Source organism: Alternaria incomplexa (genome assembly GCF_024043165.1).
Source record: "Alternaria incomplexa strain BMP 0042 chromosome Unknown scaffold_9, whole genome shotgun sequence".
Lineage (NCBI taxonomy): Eukaryota > Fungi > Ascomycota > Dothideomycetes > Pleosporales > Pleosporaceae > Alternaria > Alternaria incomplexa.
In genome coordinates this window covers 1,334,075-1,354,135 of record NW_026249858.1, presented here as the reverse complement: position 1 = coordinate 1,354,135, position 20,061 = coordinate 1,334,075, and the positions used below count along the sequence as shown (strand labels likewise).

The following is a 20,061-nucleotide window of genomic DNA, read 5'->3' as shown; positions in this document are numbered from 1 at the left end:
CGGGTTACTGGACGTCCAGGTTGCATCGTGAGGCAGTAGATAGAAGTACAATTTGGTGTCGATCAAGATGACTGGTGCTCCCAAGGGCTATAGACGTTGCCCCGAAAGCATTTACCGAAGTGCTGAACCGTTTCTCCAAGGAAATACCGAGCCGACGAAGGGCTAAGACGATGTCGAGCTGCAAGACGCCAGATCATGGTATGATCCCACCTTGCTGCGAACCTTATCGAAGAACTTTTGTCGACCACATTTCCTTTGTGTGCGTGTGAAAGCCGTATTAAACTGAACCCAGTGAAGTAGCCATGGGATTACAGGAATGAAGTGCTGAGAGAGGCGACAAACCGAGGAAGCCATACGAACCCTAACTTAGTACCGCTTGGGTTCTGCCTGTGTCAGCTGAGAGCTAGCGGTATGAGCGATCGTAATCACCCTCGTACGAGCGTCCTCCACCGCCGTACGCCTCGCGCGGAGGAGGGGCGTCGTAGGCGCCAGCAGCTGGGGGCGGGGGCCTGTCGTAATAGCCACCTCCACCACCCCGGCGGTCATCGCGTCCGCCATCGCGTCCTCCATCGCGGCCGCCGTCCCTGCCACCGTAGCTGCGGTCAGAAGCATAGCGGTCGACGCCACGAGGACCGTAGTCGTCGCGACGGCCGCCACCGTAGCCGCGATCGTCGTATCTTGAGCTGCGGGAACCGTAGTCGTCGCGTCGGCCGTAACCGCCGCGGCGGTCATCAGTGTAGCGATCGTTGTAGCGAGGGCCGCCGCCCCGGCCGCCACGTCCACCGAACTCTGCAATGTAATTAGCACGGCATGTACGCTGCAGACAGCGAGCAGACTTACCACGCTTGGGCGGTCCGTAGTACTTGCCCGGGGTGGGAGTACGAGGACGCGCACGGCGAGCCTTCTCAATGCTGAGTGTCCGGCCCTGGTGAACCTCTCCTTGTAGACCCTCCTTTGCTGCGTCAGCCTGCTCGGAGGTGACCATCTTGACGAAGCCAAAGCCGCGAGACTCCTTAGTGTGAGGATCGCGCATGATGTTACACTGCTCTACCTCGCCATACTTCTCGAAGAGACGAGTGACCTCCTCCTCGCTGAGAGTAGGATGGATGCCGGTGACGAAGAGGTTGGAGCCTGAGTTGCGGCTCTCATCGTCATCGTCCCTGCGCTCTGGCGGCGGGCCACTGGGCATTCGTTAGCGACAGTTCCATCTAGATGAGCAAGCAAGCAGATACGTACCGGCTGTCGCGACCGCCAGGTGAGGCGCTGCGGGCGCGCGCACCATCGTCGCGACGGTCACCACGCGGAGACCTGCTGCGGTCGCGTTCATAGCTGCGAGGCTCGTCTGCAAACCAGTCAGTAAGGGCGCTGGCATCACACAGGGCGGGAGACAAACCATCGTAGCCGCGCTGTTCGTTTTCGTACTCCATGGTGATGATGTTGTGGTGGGTCGGGGGAGTTGGTAGTTGGTTGGTTGAGGAGAGGTGTTTGCTGAAGCTGCGAGTTTGGGCAGTTTTTTGGCAGGGCTGATCGACGGTAGCCGCGTCCCTACTTAGTAAGCGTCGCGCTAAGGACAGCTGCGCTGCAAGTGAGTGGAGTAAAAGTGGAAAAGGTGATGGTGAGCGGAGGCCAGATGCTATTTGTAGCTAAATGCGATGTTCGTTCTGTCAAAGGACTGTAAGGACTGTCCTGACGGCAGCTGCGCAGGCTCGAGTGAGGCAACTGCTAGGGGCAAGAGCAGCGCCCTGGTCGCCCTGTCTAAGCCGTCAACGTCAACGTGCGTCAATATTACTAGTGCACCGCCGTTTCTTTACGAGTGAGGCTCTGCTCTCCCCGCCCGCAGAGGACCTTCACGAACGGAGTGAAACATTGGGTCAAGTGAGAATCGATGATGCGCATTACCACCAAGTATATTCATAATCAATCCAATCGCAATGGGCGCTTCGTTGACCGAACCCCGCTAGACGCCATGCAGAGTCGACCAGCCTTCCTCCAATTACTCCTGCCAGAATGCTCTGCCGAAACAATCCATCGAAGTGCGGTATCATGTTCCAACTCCGAATGTGAACGCCTTGCGCCAGTAGCACCTCATCTACCCATCAAGGTAGGTATGCTGCAAATGCCAATGATAATACAAGACATGGCTCAGGGAGCACATGCCAAAGAAGAAGATAAAAGAAACGTGAACCCAATCATCTACCATCCCCTCGATCTCTTCTGCCTCTTGCGTGCCACCGCTTTCTTGATTGCGGCGACATTCGACTCGGGCGTGTCTGTGGGCCGAACTGGATCAGAGTCGGCCAGGCCGTCGAGTTCGTCGTCGTCTAGCTCGCTAAGCTCCTCGCTCATGTCTCGGAGTACCTCACGACCGGTGTACCGTTCTTCGTATACGGTTGTGCCATGTACATCGAAGTGCTCAAAGTACCAGGGAACACCGCCATTGCCCAGAGGGTTGAGTAAGTTCTTCTCGGATCTTGGGGGCGTGAGGGGCTCGGGTCGGCCATTGGTCTCCACACGGGCTTCCACCACTGCGTTCTCGGGCTGGTTGCTGGACACGCGAAGAGCATCTTGGCCAAGTTGAATGGCAATGGCCGCCTCGTCTGCCGCCTCGTCATGTGCATGGTGTGTGTGATGTGCGTCTGCGGCGTTCTCGTCCGGTGTGGGCGCAAGCTGCATCTCCTCTGGTTTCTGAGTGAGCACAGCAGCTTCTTCCCCATCGACTGCAATTTCCTGAGCTTCCTCAACAGTTGTCGGGTCGCTTTCCGTCGTTTGTCGCACAGTCTCGTCGTGAGACAGGACGCTCGGCCTGCGTTGCAGCTTCTGGTTGAGGAGTGTCTCCAGGTCCGGTAGTTTTTCGTAAGGCCGACCAGCCAGCTCAGACTCCTTGCGGATCGCGTCCTCAAAGTAAGGTTGTAGGCTTTTGGTGATTCGCTTAACGACCTTCTTCAATTCCTTCTGCTCAGAGCTCAGACTGCTGTGCGCACTCCTGTTCAGCTGATCTTCAGCATCGCCAACGTTGGGGACAGCGGCAGATCCAAGCTCAGCACTCAAGACCGCGGCCACATCGTCGTTGAATGTCTGCACCGAAGTGTAGTATTTCTCATCGAGCTTGGTCTGAAGCTTGTTGAATCCGTCGTTGAAGTAGCCTCTACTATCGAGTCTAATGCAAAGTTAGTAGGGATTCAAGATCTAGAGGTGAATTACTTACGTTTGTGCTCGGACCAGGATAGGCTGCAGTAGCTGAGGTATCGGGAAGTAGATGCAATCGACGATCTGCTGCAGTATCAAGACGTCCTTGAGCTTCTCAGCTTCTCGCTGTTTGACCATCTCGCAGAGGACACGGATTTGCTCCATGTCATCTTCAAGACGTTCTGCAAACTCAATGCGTCGTTGGAGTCGGGGTCTGCCAGCTGCTCCCATGCCTGCAAAGTTGCGGCGAGTGATCTCCATAGAAGAGAAGGCCTCCATTTGGAGCTGAAGACGCTTGAGAAGGGCCGCACCTCGTCGTGCCTCGCGCTTAAGCGTCCAGTACTTGCAGGCTTCTTGCACAAATTCCTTACGCTTACGTACATTAAACTTGATCAGCGTGTTTTCAACGTTGTGGTAGACAGCCTGGGGCACAACCGGAGCTCCAGATGGCAGTCTCCAAGACTTGGTAGATTGTCCACGTTTTCGCTTGTTGGATCCAGGGGTGTCGTCATCCGGTCCTTCGATGGAAGGCATCGCGTGCGAAGATCCAATAGAAAGCGCGTAGGCTTGGCTGTCCGGCCAGCGAATGTGACGCATGGTGTGGCGGTAGAAGGCCTTCGTATCTGCGATTGCACTCTCCACATCAAACTCACGCTTCCAGTCGGACGGAGTGTGTCGATCGCAATAGGCCTTGAGCACAGTCGTATCCTGCGGGTTCGACGATTGCGAAGACTTCATGCGCAGGCATAGTCTAGCCCTCCGTGCACATGTGACGTGGAAAGCTTCGAAACAGGACTTGTGGCCGCATTGTATACAGGCGCCCATCTTCTGTTTGCAGATATAGCAAGACTGCAAAGCAATTAGTGCGCTACTCGACCAATGAGGAATCTTGATCACTTACTAGTTTCCACCTGGTCTTGGGTACTTTCTCAACGTCTTGCACTGGCTCTTGAAATGTCGCATTGCCCAGTGATACCTCTGGTATCCACATGGCGCACAGCAGATGTGCCCACTTCATTGTCGTTGTCTGTTTGAATGCACCGTCTATATTCGGACAGAATATGCAACCCTGTGAGTGTCAGCATGCATTTGGTGAAGCAGGGAGCGACAGGTCATACCGGAAGCTCGCTGACAGGGGTGCCGCGCCCGACTAGTTGACACCGTCTGCACAGCCATTGTCCCTCTGGGATGAAAGGCACGCCATAACACTCCTGGTGGACGGCTAAGTCGCAACCATCGCAGAATACTATTGCATTTGTGTTCTCGCAGTCGCCGTCGTCGCAGATGGCGCACTTTGTATCTTGCTCTTCGCCTTGGCCAGCAGGCTCTCCGTTGACAGCAGCTGCACTGCTCGAGCGTGGTCGATGTGTCTGAGGTGGCTTCGGGTTGGGTTTGGGTATGCCTTTCACATGTTAGTCGTTGCGTTCGCTTCGTTTTAGCACCACAAAACTTACGCTTTTCCAGCGCGTGCCACTCCTTCTCGATCTGGGTGATGGTTACTTCGAATATCGCAGGCTTGATACCTTCGACACCCTCTTCTTTTCGCTGCACGTTGAGTGCTTCCAACCATCGGTCGTCTTGCTCATCCATGTCGTACTCGACGCGACCTACAGCAACTGCGCCTGCAGTACCTTCGGCCTCTGTCTGCAGAGTAAGATCCAGATCTTCTTCGATGGAGCCTTCTGGTAGCCTAATGAGGCTGTTTTCCGATGGCCTTGTGAAGATCTCGCTCTCTTGGTATCCGATGTTCGCCATGGTCTTGTCGACATAGTTGACCTTGACGCCCTCGCTTTCTTCGTGTTCCTTGAACGGGTCGACTTGGCGCACTGATGGCTTGGGTAGATTGAGCTTCTCCCTTGGATTCATAGTCGGAAGGGGGTTGACTCGTGGTCGAGGCGGCGATCCGAGCCCAGCTAGCATAGAGTCTCGGTTGCGAGGCGGTCGACCTGGGCGTCGCTTTGGTGTGACGAAGGCGCCTGAGCCGTTGACGGCTAAGCTTGCGTCCTCCTGCTCTTGCGCGACATCCTCTGCTTGTTGCGTCCGTAGGCCGTCAAGAACCGCGGAGAGACCGCTGTCGACGGCATATTGGCCCGTCGATGAGCCATTGAGCGGAGTCCCCGGGGCGCTGTCTGCAGGGCTGATGCCATCTATCTGGTCTGCGCTGAAGACGGGGAACTCGGCGTCGATGTCCAGTTCCGGATGAAATTCATCCCAGCTCCGCTCCTCGCGCGGCTTGTATCCATCGTTTTGAGCCACGGCGGCGGCGACTGCGGCGGCCGAACTGGAACGCGGTCCAGCTGGCGGCCTTTCGCGTCGGGGTCTGGTGTATGAGGGTGAAGGCGCTGATATGGGCAGGCCCTGCCGCTCGGCGTTGATGCGTCCTACACGGCCACGGGGACCAGTATACGCGTATCCTCCAGGTCCAGTTCCTCCTACGGGCGTCTCCAGCCCCTCGTCATCCACGTATCGTCCCCCGCCTCCTGGTCCGCCTGGAACGTACTTGCGCCGCTTGCTGGCTGGCGCTGAGTCAGATATGTGTCGCCGGGGCGGTCGTGTGCTTCTCACGCGTGGTAGTGGTGTGTCAAGAACAGGCGCCATGTAGAAAGTGCGGATGTGTCCAGAGACCCGCAAGGGTGAGGTTGGGCGATCGCGAAATGACGCGCCGGCGCCGGTCCTGTCAGGTGCAAGCTACGGCAAGCGCGTATTCACCCGGCAAATCGAGTGCACTGCGTTCATCGATTCGGGAGCCAGCGGTGGGCGATGGGCGGAGGGGCGTTGGTTGCGAGACAGGCGCGATACCGTGATGCGCCTGCTTGAAGGTGCGAGCTGGGGTCGACTAATGCAGCTAGTGTGCCAAGCAACATGTGGGCTACCTAGGCAGTTCGTCGCAGCTCCCGTTCACTGCACCCTACCGCGTCGTGTTAAGGCCGATCCGTCACTACCAAGCTCGGCAATCCAGTCGTCTCTGCCGACCTTAGTGACTATCACAACAGGTGTTTCCCGAGTCCGATTTGCCCTCACGTGCTACCGGAGTTCCTCCCATTCCACTCAGCCATTTCGAAGGTTTACTGAGCCGCCTTTCGCACAAGGAAATGTGAGCCGATTCACATACATTACTAGATTAGGTTCGCATTCAACCTCATTTCATGAGTCGCGTAGCCGGGAACATGTGAGTTCCACACGACATCTTGTGTCGGGCCAGGGCTGCAGATCCCACTACCCCAGGTTTTCGACGTCACAAGCGAGCTGGTTCCTGCATGGACACAGTCATTGCGGCCTTGTTCGGCAACTTCATCACCTAAAGGTGTCAGCAGTGCTACCAATCCACTAAACCACCCTGGCTACGATGTTGACAACAAGTTCCGGAGTATTCTTTTGCCGATCTTTCCACGTCTACTCACAATGCGCATCGTACCATTATCGGAAAGGAGTACAAATCTTTTGCAACCGTCGTTTGAACGGGGTATATGGTTTTCTTCCACTGCAGCAAGATCGATGCTCATCGCGCATCTCTCGCGTAAGGCTGTCTCCATATCGACTATGTAGGCGCGACGCTGTACAAACAAGATCCTCACTTCCACACCACCAGATAGACAGCGCCTGGATCAACTCCGACTGATCTGACTGTACTGCATTCAAGACATGGAATACATTGCGCAAGCCCTACGATATGACTTGTCTACAAAGTAAGAAGACGCCCGAGGCGCTCGTGTCAGCATCATCGAAACTGAGATAAGGCACCAACATTGGAAGCCTCCCTTGTGGCACCACCCGATACTTGCAAATCATAACCATTTAGATCAATACAACACGGCTCATACAGTAGCAGGCTAAATTAAATGGCCCAACAGGCGTCATCCAAGAACAATAGTAAAGCCGGCAGTGATTCGAGTCACGACCATCCCTTGCTCTAGGCCTCGCACCTAAGACCCAGTGTTCCCCACCGCAACCCTTGCATCAGCATCGGAGAATTCATTATGGCAGACGAAGATTCCACATCCCCAAAGCCATTTCGGGTCATTGTTATTGGGGCCGGTATTGTCGGCTTGTCGCTCTCACACGCTCTACAACTAGCCAATATCAAACATGTCGTCCTCGAAAAGCACGACAAGATTGTTTCACTAAAAGGCGCAGCACTGATTATCTGGCCGGCTGTCGCACGCATCTTCGACCAATTTGGTATTCTCGATAGAATCACCAAAACCACGTCGCCCGTCGATGCCTCTTACAAACGATGGCCAGACGGGAGTTTGATCTGTCGCGATGATACTATGCAGGCTGTGAGCAAACTGTATGTTCCCATACTCTCGAGATATGTGTGAAATGGGTGCATCACGCGCTGACTCCACGAAAGCTTCAAAATACCGAGTATCCTGTTCGATCGCCAAACTTGCGTGTCGCACCTATACGAGGGACTACCTGACAAGTCCAAAGTTCACACCGGGAGGCGCCTTGAACGTATCGAGCAAACCGATACGGGTGTACGTGTTCACCTAGCCGATGGCTCTACCGAAGAAGGAGACATGGTCATCGGCGCAGACGGTGTACACAGTCACGTCCGGAAACTCATGTGGGACCACGCCGACAAGTTCGAACCAGGCAGCATACCCGAAACCGACAAAGAAGTAATGTCGTTCGGCGAATACAGAGGTTTGTTCGGCGTCAGCACGCTACCGGACAATGCTCAACTAGGCACCTCCAATACGAATATGATTCTCGGCCAAGACGTTACCATGCTTCTCTTTTCGCAGATGGGGAGGGCTATGTGGGGTATCACCTTCAAAGACGAATTTCAAAAGGCAGAGCAGAAAGGTAAAGCTACTGAGGCAGAGATTGAGGCGGTGGCGGAGAGATTCGCCGATCTTCCTATGACAAAAAACATCACACTGGGCGATGTATGGAAGACAAACGAGCGACACGGTCTTCTCTATGTCGAAGAAGGCGTCCTGAGTAAATGGCATGCCGGGCGTATAGTTCTCGTAGGAGATTCAGCACACAAAGTACACACCCTCAAACCCATCATCATCAAAGCGCATCACTAACGCAATGCCAGATGACAGCCGACCTCGGCATGGGCGCCAACATAGCCGTCGAGTCCGCCGTCCACCTCTGCAACATCCTGCACCGCGAATTCGCCTCCAACCCCACTCGTCGCATCTTCACCCCCGATCTCGCCGCCTTGTTCGCCGAATACCAAGCCGGTCGCCACGCACGAGCAAAAGAATACGTCGAGACCAGCGGCAAGCTCACGCGTATGAACAGCTACCAGTCACGCTTTAATTACTTCTTTGCTGGGTATTTGCACAAGTACATTGTGCCATCTCAGAAAGCGGGGCTCATCGAATCGTTGTCGGTGGCGCCTAAACTGGATTATGCGCCGACGAGGACGATTGATGAGAGTGCTGAGGGGTGGCACTGGATGGAGACGCAAGAGATAAAGAAAGGGAAGAAGGGTGGTTGGTTCAAGTACATGGTCTTGACATCGGTTGTGGGGGTGACTGCTGCGTATATGGCGCGTGCCGGGGTACCAGCACTGCTGATGAAGTTGACTGTGTAAAACGTTGCGAATTGAGTGTAATAGTTTTTCTTTCCCTGTTGTCGGCTTCGCAAATACTGTCTTTCCAGCTTCCGCCGCGTATAGCAATTCAGCCCTCATTAAGTCCTCCATGACAAACACAGTGGCTTCCCGTGTTCCGCGCAAGTGTGCTGGACGCATAATACGGCTTCAAACACTTCCAGCAAAAGTGGACATGGCATTTCGCACCTATCATATCGATCAGCCTTAACGTCACATTTAACGAAAATCCTACCTCTTCTCCTGGCACGAGAAATATATACGTACATTCCATATGATCACACCCCTTGTTCTTCTCAATCGGCCTCTTACACCCCGGACACGCCTTTGTCGTTTTCTCCACCACCTTCCTACTCGCTTCCTCCTCTTCCTTCTTCAGTTTCCCATTTGTTCTGTAGTCGTACTCTGTGCACGTCTCTCCTTTATGCCAGGCTACGTTGTGGACGACACAAGACGTCTTTTCGCAGGTGTTGCACCGGAATTTGGGGGTGTTGGGTAAGTGGACTTGGCCTGCTTTGCAGCCTTTGAGGGGGCACCAGTGGAAGCCGAGACGGGCTTCTTGCTTGGCGCGGGAGGAGAGGGCGGCGTAGCTGGTTGTGTTGTTAGTGATGTGTTTGGTTGGATGGGCATGTGCGGGGTGTGAAAAGGGAGTAGGGAAAGGGGATCGTACCGTTTAAAAATATCTTTCGGCGCAAAGTCTCTTATGTCTGCTGTACGCAGTTGTGTTTTGCACACAGGGCATGTTATGTCGTTCCACAGTTTTGCGCTGGACTCAGATGCGATCCATGTGCGAAGACACTTTCGGCATACGTCGACGTCGTGCTTGCAGTTCTTGGTAGGCGGCCGGTCGGGGAAGTGGTGCAGTGAGAGCGTATTTGTGCACACTGTACAGTCTTTCTTTTCTTTCTTGGGTTGATGTGAATCGTTTTGGTGGTGATGGCTGTCTACTCGATTGAGCGACTTGTGCCTTGTCCTACCGCCTTCGGCTCTTTTGCTGGACTTTGGCTTGTGTGGAGCTTCTTTCTTCGTTCGATGCTTGTCAGATGTTGATGTACGCTCTTTCTTGGCTTTGCCTATGGGTGTTACTCGGGTAGGATGCGATTCATGTGAAGAGGCCGACCTGCGGTCTCCGCGTCCAGGTTTGGCTGTCACGCCGTTGGAAACTGCCTGGCTATACCGATGTTGTCCGGTTGAGTCTGCGTCAGAAGAGGAACTATGGCCTCTGTTGTAACTTTTATTAGATTTTGACTGTCTCGACTTCAAGGCGACTACCTTTCCACGTCGCTCATAAGCTGCTTGGATCGTTCGCTGACCGCTCCACGACTGGCCCATGATAATATCTGATGTACGAAGCAGCCGTAAGAGACCGGATAAGAATGTTGAGCGTTTCTGAAAGTACTTCGGCGCTGCTCGATAGCCAGTATCGGTGGAACAGAGTGCTTCAGATGAGCGTAGGAAGCCTTTGCGTGGCGGTGCATCCAGACCGGGGTAAAGTCTGCGGTCACGTCGTGGCGGGCGGTGCTCTGGCACCCATGAACTGCATTAATAAATAAGGACTCGAGAGCAGTTGCACAAGTGGGCAGATGTGTGTCGATGTGGATGTCATTGTGCGCGGGGTCAGCCCACTGCAACCCTTGGAACCGGTCACCAAACCGGTGAGTAAGCTTGTCGGTAATTGGTTATCCACCCTGAAGGACTGTATACTTCCAACAAGGCTGGTAAACAGTCTCTAATACACTCAGACATGTGCCATGATAGCCGATCAGCCTATTGAGTGACTTCGGAATGTAAAAGCGTTATCCCGTGCTAGTGCTGCGCCACGCTATCGCGTTCAACGGTAGAACCAACCCAATTCATATCGGTTGCCGTAACAGTCGAGTTCCCCAGCTTCTGAACTCACCGGCTTCCTCAGAACCGTAATATCCCCAGGCCAGTACCCCTCTACATCGGGTTCAGCCTTGCCCATCTCCACTGAATTGTTGTATGCGGCCTTCCTTTCTCGCCGAAACTTGCCAATCTCACCCACCACATCGATGAGCGGAATTGTATCATGAACATTCTCACTTGTGTCCACTGGTGAGACATGATTGCTAGGTGCAAGCTCCAATCCGCTCATAGCTGCCAAGGGCAGAGTGCGGCCTGGCTCACGACCAGGCTGTCCGCACTCTTCATCGTCGAAGAAGGAGAAGTCATGCGTTGCTGCCTCCCAAAATGCTTCAGAGTCCGCATCTTCGGTAGTTGACTTTGTTGGATAAGCCCGCCAACTGGTAGAGATTTTCTTAGGCGCTGACTGTGGGGCCGCCATTTCAAGTACTACTCTCCGAAGGGCAAATTGGTCTCGTGCGTACTCTTCTTCCGCTATGGCACGCCTACGTCCTGGCGGTAGCACATAAGTGTGCCTGGCCCGTTGCTTGGCGATTGAAGCCTCCTCGGCTGCATCCTTGATAAACTGTATAATCCGATGAACAATCTTCCTATCGCTGGTCATGGTCGGCACATCCGTCAGAACGAGAGTGTGAAGCTTAGGAAGCATCCCAGGATGTAGTCGAGGTTCACTTGCTTGGCGAAAGTCTAGTCGGACCTTTCTGTCCTCGATGTAGTAGAACGAATTGCCTCGTGACCTTGTCGTAGTCTTGGTGATCGGCTGATCCAGTGTACTGCTGCCGTAGGTCGGCGTAGATGATGAAAGGCGTCCTCCAGAATCATGTCTGTTTGTAGCTGCGTGAGGCTGGTAGATTCCGTTTCCCAGTGGGCTAAGAGGGCTCAATGGCGAGTCCACAGGTATGACTTCCGGAGCGCAGGCAGGATCTCGGTTAATTTGTAGTGATTGCGGAGTAATGCATATTTTAGGAACGCTTTTGGCGTCTCGCCTTTCACCATCGGCAAATTCTGATTCCGGCCTGTCGTTTTCAGCGAGTTGAGGCGTTACAGGTGAGCCGGGAAGCTCAACCGGATATGATGAGTCCCCTGTAACCTCGTGTACAGCTATTGGGATTGAGTCGAGTTCGGGTGTCGGTGGCTCTACAGCTTCGAGCTCATGCGCATTTGAAGGTTTGTAGATAGCAAGATCCCCAGTGAGTTCCGCGCGCGGCGAATTGGGCGTTTCAAAAGGGGCGTCTTCTGTCACCAACTCGTAGTTGATCCGCAAGTATCGCAGTCTAGATGAAGCATACTCTGCAAGTACTGGAGTAAGCTTTGATACGCTAGGTAGTTCCAAGTCATCATTCGGTGTTTCGAGCGTGGGGTTAGAAGGATGCGTCACTACAGCGGGTAGTATACCCACATCTAGGACTTGCAAGCGTCGTGATCGCAGCAAAGCCGATATACCTTCAACAGTTATTGCGTTACTGGAGAGATACAAGTGCGAGACTCCGACATCGCTCGACTCCTCAATACTTAGGCTGCCGATGAAACCGCCCGTAAGCTTCTTGCGAAGATGGCCAACGAGGTTTTCAGACTCAAAGGTCTCTGGTCTATCGGTTGGGTTCGCGTTCTCGACAGGCGCCAGTGGTCCACGAGAAGAATGCGTCACAACAACCCTCTCTTTCAAGCACAGTTCAAGAAGGAGTCGCACGCTAGTGTCCGTCAAAAGGTTGTTGCTGATATCAAGGCTTCTGACGCGGCTGCTGATTGCATGCGCAACTACTGAGAACTCCTCATCCCTGATGCCGATTCCACGAAGATTCAGCACGCGCAGATTTCGGAGGTACTTGAAGGTCGAAAGAACCGCCTTGTCTCTCGCGGCTGCAGTCTTTGATAGATCCAGCGAGACAAGATCTGGAAAGTGCGGTAAAGCTTCTGCAAGGCCCATCGATGTAGCATTTGTACAGCTGGAGGCATCTAGTAGGCGTAGGCTGAACACCGGATATGTGTTGGGGCGAGTCAACCTCCATTGCAGGCTTGAGTGTCGCAGGCTCAGAAGACATGCGTGATCGAAGAAGGGCAGGCCGTCCACAATTAGGCACTGCAGACGAGGTAGGTGTTCCAAACAGTCTCGAAGCCATTCTGCGTGCGGTCCATCATACAGCTCTGCATGAGCGGGTGGGAAACGTAGAGTATGTGTGAGCTCTCGTACAGCTGCTCGGGCGTAAGGTAATGTACGCTTGAACCGTGTGAGCGCCACTGTTGGACATCAGTATACACCACCGCTTTTGTGGCATAGTAACACACCGTATACTGTATCATTCTGGACCCCAAAGTGCGATGCCGGGCTACCCCAAAGGTTCGGTGTGAAGGTCTGGTGACATTGCCGGTTGACCAAAGCTGCCGAGCAGAGGTCCTGCGAAGGTAAATAGGGAGCGATTAGCACCCAAGGATCGCGTCGCATTACGCTTTCGTAGGATGGAAGAAGATCGTCCATGGTCATCAGTGAGATGAAGTAGCACTAAATCTCACTGTTATGGTAAGTTCCATTAGTCGCCACTTAAGGTTGTGGTGGAGACCGGAAGGAAAGGCGCATGCATCTCTATGGATTCTGAAGAAGGTGAGGTGTGCGTGCGCATCTTCCTGTGGATACTGGCAGCTGGCAGGGCTGACTTGTGAGGCTGTGCAAGTGTTGCAGTTTGCCGGGTCACAGCTGCGATAATGCAACACCTGGCCTGACTAACCCGATTCGGCTACCAAGGCTTACTTGCATCTGGCGACAGCAATCACGTTTGAATTTCTCCGTTTTTTGAACAATGAATTGCTATGCGATATATCTATCAAACACGATCTTGCCTCTCAAGAGGTGACATCCATAATCTCACTTGCGAACTTACTCCTTGCTCTAATCCTAGGTCCGTAGAACACCAGAATCCACGGCACAATGGTCAACAACGCACCAATCCCACCGAGCAGACTGCTCGCAGGACCATACCCAAGCTTATTATACATTTGGGTCGTGATGAGTGGGAATATGCCACCTAAGATGATATCAGTATGCATCCAGTCGTGATGAGATGGAGATGACTTACCAAGCATATTCCGGCAGAAAGACTGCGCCGCCAGTGCCGAACTCGCATAGCGATGATACGTGTCTGCGAGGAAATTGAAGGTCGCCAGGTAGATGCTAAAGATGCCAACGGTAGCGATACCGATCGCAATTGCGGGTACAACCCAATGTATCTCGGGGAAGCTTGTCCATCCGAACATGAAGAGGCCGATGGGCATGCAAGCGCTTTCTATACAAGCGAAGTAAAGGCGACCTTCTGGTGTGCCGGTCAACTTCCCGCTCTTCTTCGCAATCTTCTCTTGGTAGATGGATAATATGGTCGACAGGATGCTGGCTATACCCATCGATGCGAAGACTGCGTTGGCTTGTTGTAGCGAGAAGCCGTGGTTGCTCTGAAACACTAGCGGAATTGCTGCCAATGTGAGGTAGAGTACGGCCCAGGAGAAGGCTACCCAGAGGGAGAACCAGAACACGACAGGTTCGGTGAAGAGAAGATGAAATGGGCGGTAGAGAGAAACGCCTATCATCTTGCCGAGTGAAGCTCGTTCTTCATCGGATCGCACCTTCCACCTCAAACGTAAAGCCTCCATCGATCCGGGCTTTTCGGTCTTGTGGACATTAAAGCCATAGTAGCCAGACTTCTCGCGTGCCTCGTACCACTTGTTCAAGGCTTTAGCTTTCCTGGATAGGAGAACTGAGCCGCGGGTCTCCTTGAATACGACACAGATCAGCACCACCACCGCTCCGCATGAGATGGCTTGTACGTAGAATATCCATCTCCAAGTCGTGTTTTGCGCAATGAAGCCACATACTAGAGGCCCCCATGAAGTACCAAAGAGAGCAGCACCTGAAAATAGGGCCATGGGTGTGTTCCGATCCTCAGCATGGTAGATGTCTGAGACCACGCCACCAACCATAGTGGAGAAGGTAGATCCGCCCACGCCCAAGAAGAAGCGCGCGACGAGCATTCCAGCATATGACTGCGTGAGGCCAGAGCACAGCTGGCAGATGACGAACAAAATGCCTGAAGCGAGGAAGACTGGCCGGCGACCGTTGATCTCAGAAAACGGGGCAAGAACCATCGGCGCGATAGCGAATCCTGTCGTGAAGGTCGTGATCCCGACCAGCGCTGCAACACTGCTGACGCCCCATTCCTGCGTCATCTGCTCAACACCGGGGCTGTAAGCGCCAGCCGAGAACGCTGTGAGAGCGGTGATGATGCATGAGACACATATCGTGAATCTCTTTCTTGTCTCTGACCAGTCGAAAGGATTTGTGTATTTGACGAGGTTCGGAGGTTCAGGTGGCGCTTCTTGGTCGGTTTGAGTCGGATATATCGTGGTCGCGTGTGGGAGTTCGGTGTCGAATGTGAGATAACGCCAAACGATTTCAGAGCCCTGCACGTTCTCTTGCGGTATGAACTCGCTACTGGTGCTTTGTTTTCCATAGTGGGAGTCTGTCTCCGGGTCGTTATCTGGTTCCGCTGTGGAATTTCGATCCCTCGGTTCCTCTGCGGAAGGCCTGCGCATATCCGGCAATATGCTTATTCCCGCTTGGCTTTTTGAATCTGCGCACTCTCCGAGCTCAGAGTCTCTCGGGAGGTTTATCTCCGGATTTGCACTCATGCTGCCATAAGGTCCTTCTCTTCTATTGAAATGTCGAAGAGCTACGCCGAGGATTTCGCAATGAACGCGTCAGAGTCTAAAAGCAAGCGTGAACCCGGTGACGCTGAAAAGCGCGACCTTCATAGCTTAAGCGGCGGTTAGGTCTGGTCCGCTAACCCACAGGCGTAGCCGATATGCATCCCAACGAACAACTGGACGGTGTGGGACGCCCGGTTCTCTCCCGACGGGATTCGTAGAAATCGTTTGCATTGGTCGGGAATAGGACTCCTTCTCCATCTTCCAGGCCCACATGCATGGGGGCGTCCCGCTTCGGGGTAAACTTGGGAATTTATCGTGTACACCGACATGCCAAGGCCGCCTCGAAGTCTCTGGCTGCTGGAGCGCGTGCAGAACAGGGTAGATCCGGTGCGTCATGCGGGAAGGAGTCTGGCGCGCCTCAAGCAAAGGCATCTCGACTCGGACAAGCATATGGCTCCCCGACATCATCGGCGGGAAGTATCGGCACCTGGGCAAAAGCAAGCAGCCTCATCGTCGCTCGATCCTGCGATAACCAGCACAGATATGCATCGTGTCCTTGATGAGTCGCCGCAAGGGAGCCAGCTCGGAAGTTCGGCCCAAAATCACTTTGAGGCTCCAGGCGAGAAGAAAGAGGACCCTGCCGAGGTTGCCGATATGAAGCTGTACTAGGAGGGAGTAGCGACGTTGGACGCGTGTGTAACATATGGAGGTGTAGTCAGGTGGCTACTCGCTGTGTCTGCCACAAGCGTGACGTCGCGACATTAGAGTTCGCGCGACGCGTGGGAACGGCGTGTGTGTTCAGGCGGGCAGTCACGGAATTCTTGCCGCCATGAAGCTACCCATCTCAGAAGAGTTTCGCGTAACCTCCGCACTGCCAGCTGGTGCTAATGTTTGTGAAAGCGCACTTTGTTAGAAGAGTGCGACTTCCCCAATCGTTCGGTTGGGCGACACACAGCCAAACATCCCGCCTCGATATCAATGGAGGCTGCTGTACCCCAATGTCGCAAGTGCATATGGCTCACCCAATCTCACACGGCAAACCGACAATGCGCGCATTTGATGCACAAAGCTACCGAGAGATTGGATCAAGCAAACGCCAAATCGGTCGCTGGAACGTCTGCAAACGCTCTGACATGGATTCGGAGCCTATTCGAATTCTGACAAGTAGGGATATCGCTGAGAAATCACCAACAACAACATCATTGGCTTCTACCTGCTTCCAGTTGCGACGAATGCTCGGCAGGAGGGGCAACAATTGGCATGCGATACCGCCGGAGATGTCGCGTCGATGATTCGCCCAGTGGCCAAACGACGTGGGCAAATTCAATGGCAGAAAAAGCTCTGGTGGAGTTCACGTGAGATAGGTGACGATTGCGCAATATACGCTAGCTGGAAGTGTTGGTCGTTCAATGTTGTGTATGGCCTTACAAGAGGACAAAAAGGCATCATCGACCCCTCAACTTCCTCCCTCCCTCATAATACCGCTCCAACATCCCAATTTGCATCTACAAGATACCTCGATATCTTCCGCGACCGTACTCACACACTAAATCACACAACCAGGTATGTTGGCTGCTTGCGCCTACCCCGCCACCCCGCATGTTTGCGCAAATCGCTGGGACCTGAGCTAACATGGGCGCAGAAGGCACCATGAGCGACCGACCAGAGCCTCTCCGCCTGGGCAGCAAGGCCCCCAACTTCAAGGCCGAGACCACCCAGGGCCCCATCGATTTCCACGAGTTCATCGGCGACAACTGGGTCATCCTGTTCTCACACCCCGAGGACTACACCCCAGTATGCACAACTGAGCTCGGCGCTTTCGCAAAGCTCGAGCCTGAGTTCAGCCGTCGCGGTGCTAAGCTCATCGGTCTCTCTGCCAACACCGTCGACTCGCACGATGGCTGGATCAAGGACATTGACGAGATCTCCGGCAGCAAGCTCAAGTTCCCCATCATTGGCGACAAGGACCGCCAGATCGCGTTGGCATACGACATGTGGGTAGCGAATCTTTGCGACTTACGACTCGCGACACTGCTAACGACATAAACAGGATCGACCACCAGGACGCGACCAACGTCGACAGCAAGGGCATTGCCTTCACCATCCGCTCCGTCTTCATCATCGACCCCAAGAAGACCATCCGCCTCATCCTCTCATACCCCGCCAGCACCGGTCGCAACACAGCGGAGGTTCTCCGCGTTCTCGACAGCCTGCAGACTGGCGACAAGCACAAGATTACCACCCCAATTAACTGGATCCCTGGTGACGATGGTGAGCCCTGGCTGTAAAAAGTGCATGTGAGAAATATACTGACTTCGTACTTCTCCCTCTGCAGTCATCGTCCACCCAGCCGTCAAGACTGAGGACGCGAAATCTATGTTCCCTGACATCCGGGTAAGTTCTGACTGTACGAAGTGCATGTGAGACATATACTGACTTCGTACTTCTACCTCTGCAGATCGTAAAGCCTTACCTTCGCTTCACTCCTCTCCCTAAGGAGAAGACCACCGCTGCTTAGAGGGCCCGATACCGACGACGCGACACCACGAAACGAGATAGCCCTAGGGCTCATACCCGTCTTGTAGCGGTGGACGCTGGGCGAGATTGGATAACGAGAAGGCATGGTAGATAGGCCAGTCTACGATTAGATGCGAAAATGAAATGGCATGATCACGACAGAAGTCTATTCATGTGCTCGTCCTTTTCAGGTCGCTTCTGGAGATTGTGATGCCGTAGAGCGGTCTGCGCTGGACTATTAGTCCCTGTGGCAATGATACCGCATGAGCAACAGTCGCATCTTGAAAGCGTGCCGCTGTTGTATGACATGCCGCGGGCTTACCTAGTTGGGTAGGCACGATGGACAAGCATCTGCGATGTCTACGAGGATACTGACTTAGGCTTCCTGTGATTTTAGACACCCAGATGATGGTTTCATGTATGCGCAGCTTGAAGATCGAGAGACTCGGAACACATGAACGGCAGTATTGATGATTCCACGTCGCGTTCAATTGGTGCTGCTGATTGCGGCCCCCAACGCACCGCCACGTCCTTGGGCGTACGCCGCACGCCTGCTGATGAGCAGCCCACCTCCGTTTCTCTGCCTCGCATGTACAGTTTCATCGTATAATCAACAAGATGCCGGAGATCACATTCGTGTTTGGACCGCGCAACAGCTTTTTCTTCGACTGTCGCCAAACATGGAAGTTGTGAGTTGCGCATGCTGGTGAGGAAGGCGCGGCTAACAGGGCGCAGCCACGAGATACCGCAGACGCTTCGTCAGTTGTTCAAGAGCTCCATGAGCAATCCATGGAGAGTCGCTAGCCCTTACTGTCTCGCGCTTGCTCCTCAGGGAGACTCTCCGGAGCCGATTTGGTATATCGGGTGTAAGACGTTAGATGGGGAGGACAAGCTCTGTAAGTAGCACCCCGGCCCAAATTCCGCGACCATGAAACGCATGGCGATGACGGCGCGGGCCAGCCCCATCGCACCTACCAAGCTAATCAGAACCAGTCCACTCACGGACCTACTTTGATCTCAACTATCCCGATCTCGCGCAGTGGCTAAAGTCGTTCCCGAATGCAGCCAGCTTGTGCTTCGTCACCTTTGGCCAGAAGTTCAGCTACTTCGCGTGCGCACCCGGACAGGGCTCGATATGGGCTGCTATACCTTCAGGTCTCGAGGATAGAGTGAAGAAGTCGCTGGTCACGCCGACTTGTGTTGGCCTTGGGATGAAAGATGCCTGGTTCGTTCTGTTTGCGGATGGACATCTGGCTTGGAACTTCAACGGCTATTACACTGGATTGAACAAGATTTTGATGGAAACTGCGCCGGGTGCCGTCAGTGTGAGTTCAGGAAACAAGCCTCCATGATGACATGAGTACATGAGTACAACGCTGATGCAACCCAGTATGTCGCCATATCGCCGTACAACAAGCAGCACTACTTCATCGCCTTCACAGACCGCCGCGTCAACTACAATTTCCAGGGAGGCCCTTCGGAATGGACGCGACTTATGAATCAAGTCTTCGAGTTATGGGCCGCTGAAAGCAAACGATTGCAAACTGCCAACGCGCCACGTTGGCATCAGCCGCAGGTACAACCGTATGTGCATGCGCAACCATCGCCAGCGCAAACATATCTTCACCCGCAGTCGACACACATTGTCAGTGCTTCTCGACTACCCATGGCCATGCCGGTGTCGCCGACCTCAGTGCCGAGTACGCCGGCGCCGATGTACGTCAGCCCTGTACAACAGAACGCCTTACCAGACATCGCGCCCGTGGATAAGACACCGGAGTATGGTGTTGTCGATGTACCAGTAGAACTTCCTGGACAAGCAATGTTCTCCCCGGCATATACGATGGCGAGTGTACCAGAGAAGGAACCAGCGAAGAAGAGGAGAAGCTTCTTGTCCAAGCTATTCTAGGCCAGCATCATTAATGTTGCTGAACTCCGCCTCGCTTCTCACCATCTCCAGTATCTCATAATGCTGTATGATAGCGAGCAAGAGTCGCAGCTTACATGTGCCGGCATCCTCGTCGGTGCGACTACACATGCAGCTCCGTACTTACCTTCCTGATTGGCGCGCACAGCCGAACGTGCAGGTGCACCTCTGCCGATCACCACGGACATGCATATCCACCACAAGAGTGGGAGAGCCATCACGTCACGATTCAGGGTCCTTTCGGTGCTTCTCAAGATACGCCCTATCATTGCTAACTTTT

The 20,061-nt window shown here is 53.9% G+C and overlaps 7 protein-coding genes across 7 annotated transcripts; 3 read left to right on the top strand and 4 right to left on the bottom strand.

Moving 5' to 3' along the window:
* Positions 1-403: 403 nt before the first annotated feature.
* On the bottom strand, positions 404-1,427 carry J4E90_006809 (uncharacterized protein; the record flags this gene model as incomplete). Its single annotated transcript, XM_051436353.1, has 4 exons — positions 404-789; positions 841-1,181; positions 1,237-1,342; positions 1,394-1,427. The coding sequence occupies 4 exons, from the start codon at positions 1,425-1,427 to the stop codon at positions 404-406; spliced, it is 867 nt and encodes a 288-aa protein (XP_051290147.1).
* Positions 1,428-2,193: 766 nt separating this feature from the next.
* Positions 2,194-5,784, bottom strand: J4E90_006808 (uncharacterized protein; the record flags this gene model as incomplete). Its single annotated transcript, XM_051436352.1, has 5 exons — positions 2,194-3,157; positions 3,206-4,035; positions 4,088-4,255; positions 4,305-4,588; positions 4,641-5,784. The coding sequence occupies 5 exons, from the start codon at positions 5,782-5,784 to the stop codon at positions 2,194-2,196; spliced, it is 3,390 nt and encodes a 1,129-aa protein (XP_051290146.1).
* A 1,379-nt stretch (positions 5,785-7,163) lies between these two features.
* J4E90_006807 (uncharacterized protein) lies at positions 7,164-8,743 on the top strand (the record flags this gene model as incomplete). Its single annotated transcript, XM_051436351.1, has 3 exons — positions 7,164-7,477; positions 7,541-8,186; positions 8,240-8,743. The coding sequence occupies 3 exons, from the start codon at positions 7,164-7,166 to the stop codon at positions 8,741-8,743; spliced, it is 1,464 nt and encodes a 487-aa protein (XP_051290145.1).
* A 1,849-nt stretch (positions 8,744-10,592) lies between these two features.
* On the bottom strand, positions 10,593-12,572 carry J4E90_006806 (uncharacterized protein; the record flags this gene model as incomplete). Its single annotated transcript, XM_051436350.1, has 1 exon — positions 10,593-12,572. The coding sequence occupies one exon, from the start codon at positions 12,570-12,572 to the stop codon at positions 10,593-10,595; it is 1,980 nt and encodes a 659-aa protein (XP_051290144.1).
* Positions 12,573-13,483: 911 nt separating this feature from the next.
* On the bottom strand, positions 13,484-15,319 carry J4E90_006805 (uncharacterized protein; the record flags this gene model as incomplete). The annotated part of the gene is made up of 2 exons (XM_051436349.1): positions 13,484-13,665; positions 13,717-15,319. The coding sequence occupies 2 exons, from the start codon at positions 15,317-15,319 to the stop codon at positions 13,484-13,486; spliced, it is 1,785 nt and encodes a 594-aa protein (XP_051290143.1).
* A 1,295-nt stretch (positions 15,320-16,614) lies between these two features.
* On the top strand, positions 16,615-17,855 carry J4E90_006804 (uncharacterized protein; the record flags this gene model as incomplete). Its single annotated transcript, XM_051436348.1, has 5 exons — positions 16,615-16,621; positions 16,980-17,331; positions 17,388-17,608; positions 17,673-17,731; positions 17,796-17,855. The coding sequence occupies 5 exons, from the start codon at positions 16,615-16,617 to the stop codon at positions 17,853-17,855; spliced, it is 699 nt and encodes a 232-aa protein (XP_051290142.1).
* A 617-nt stretch (positions 17,856-18,472) lies between these two features.
* Positions 18,473-19,763, top strand: J4E90_006803 (uncharacterized protein; the record flags this gene model as incomplete). The annotated part of the gene is made up of 3 exons (XM_051436347.1): positions 18,473-18,524; positions 18,848-19,179; positions 19,245-19,763. 3 exons carry the CDS (start codon positions 18,473-18,475, stop codon positions 19,761-19,763), a joined length of 903 nt encoding a protein of 300 aa, XP_051290141.1.
* Positions 19,764-20,061: the final 298 nt, after the last annotated feature.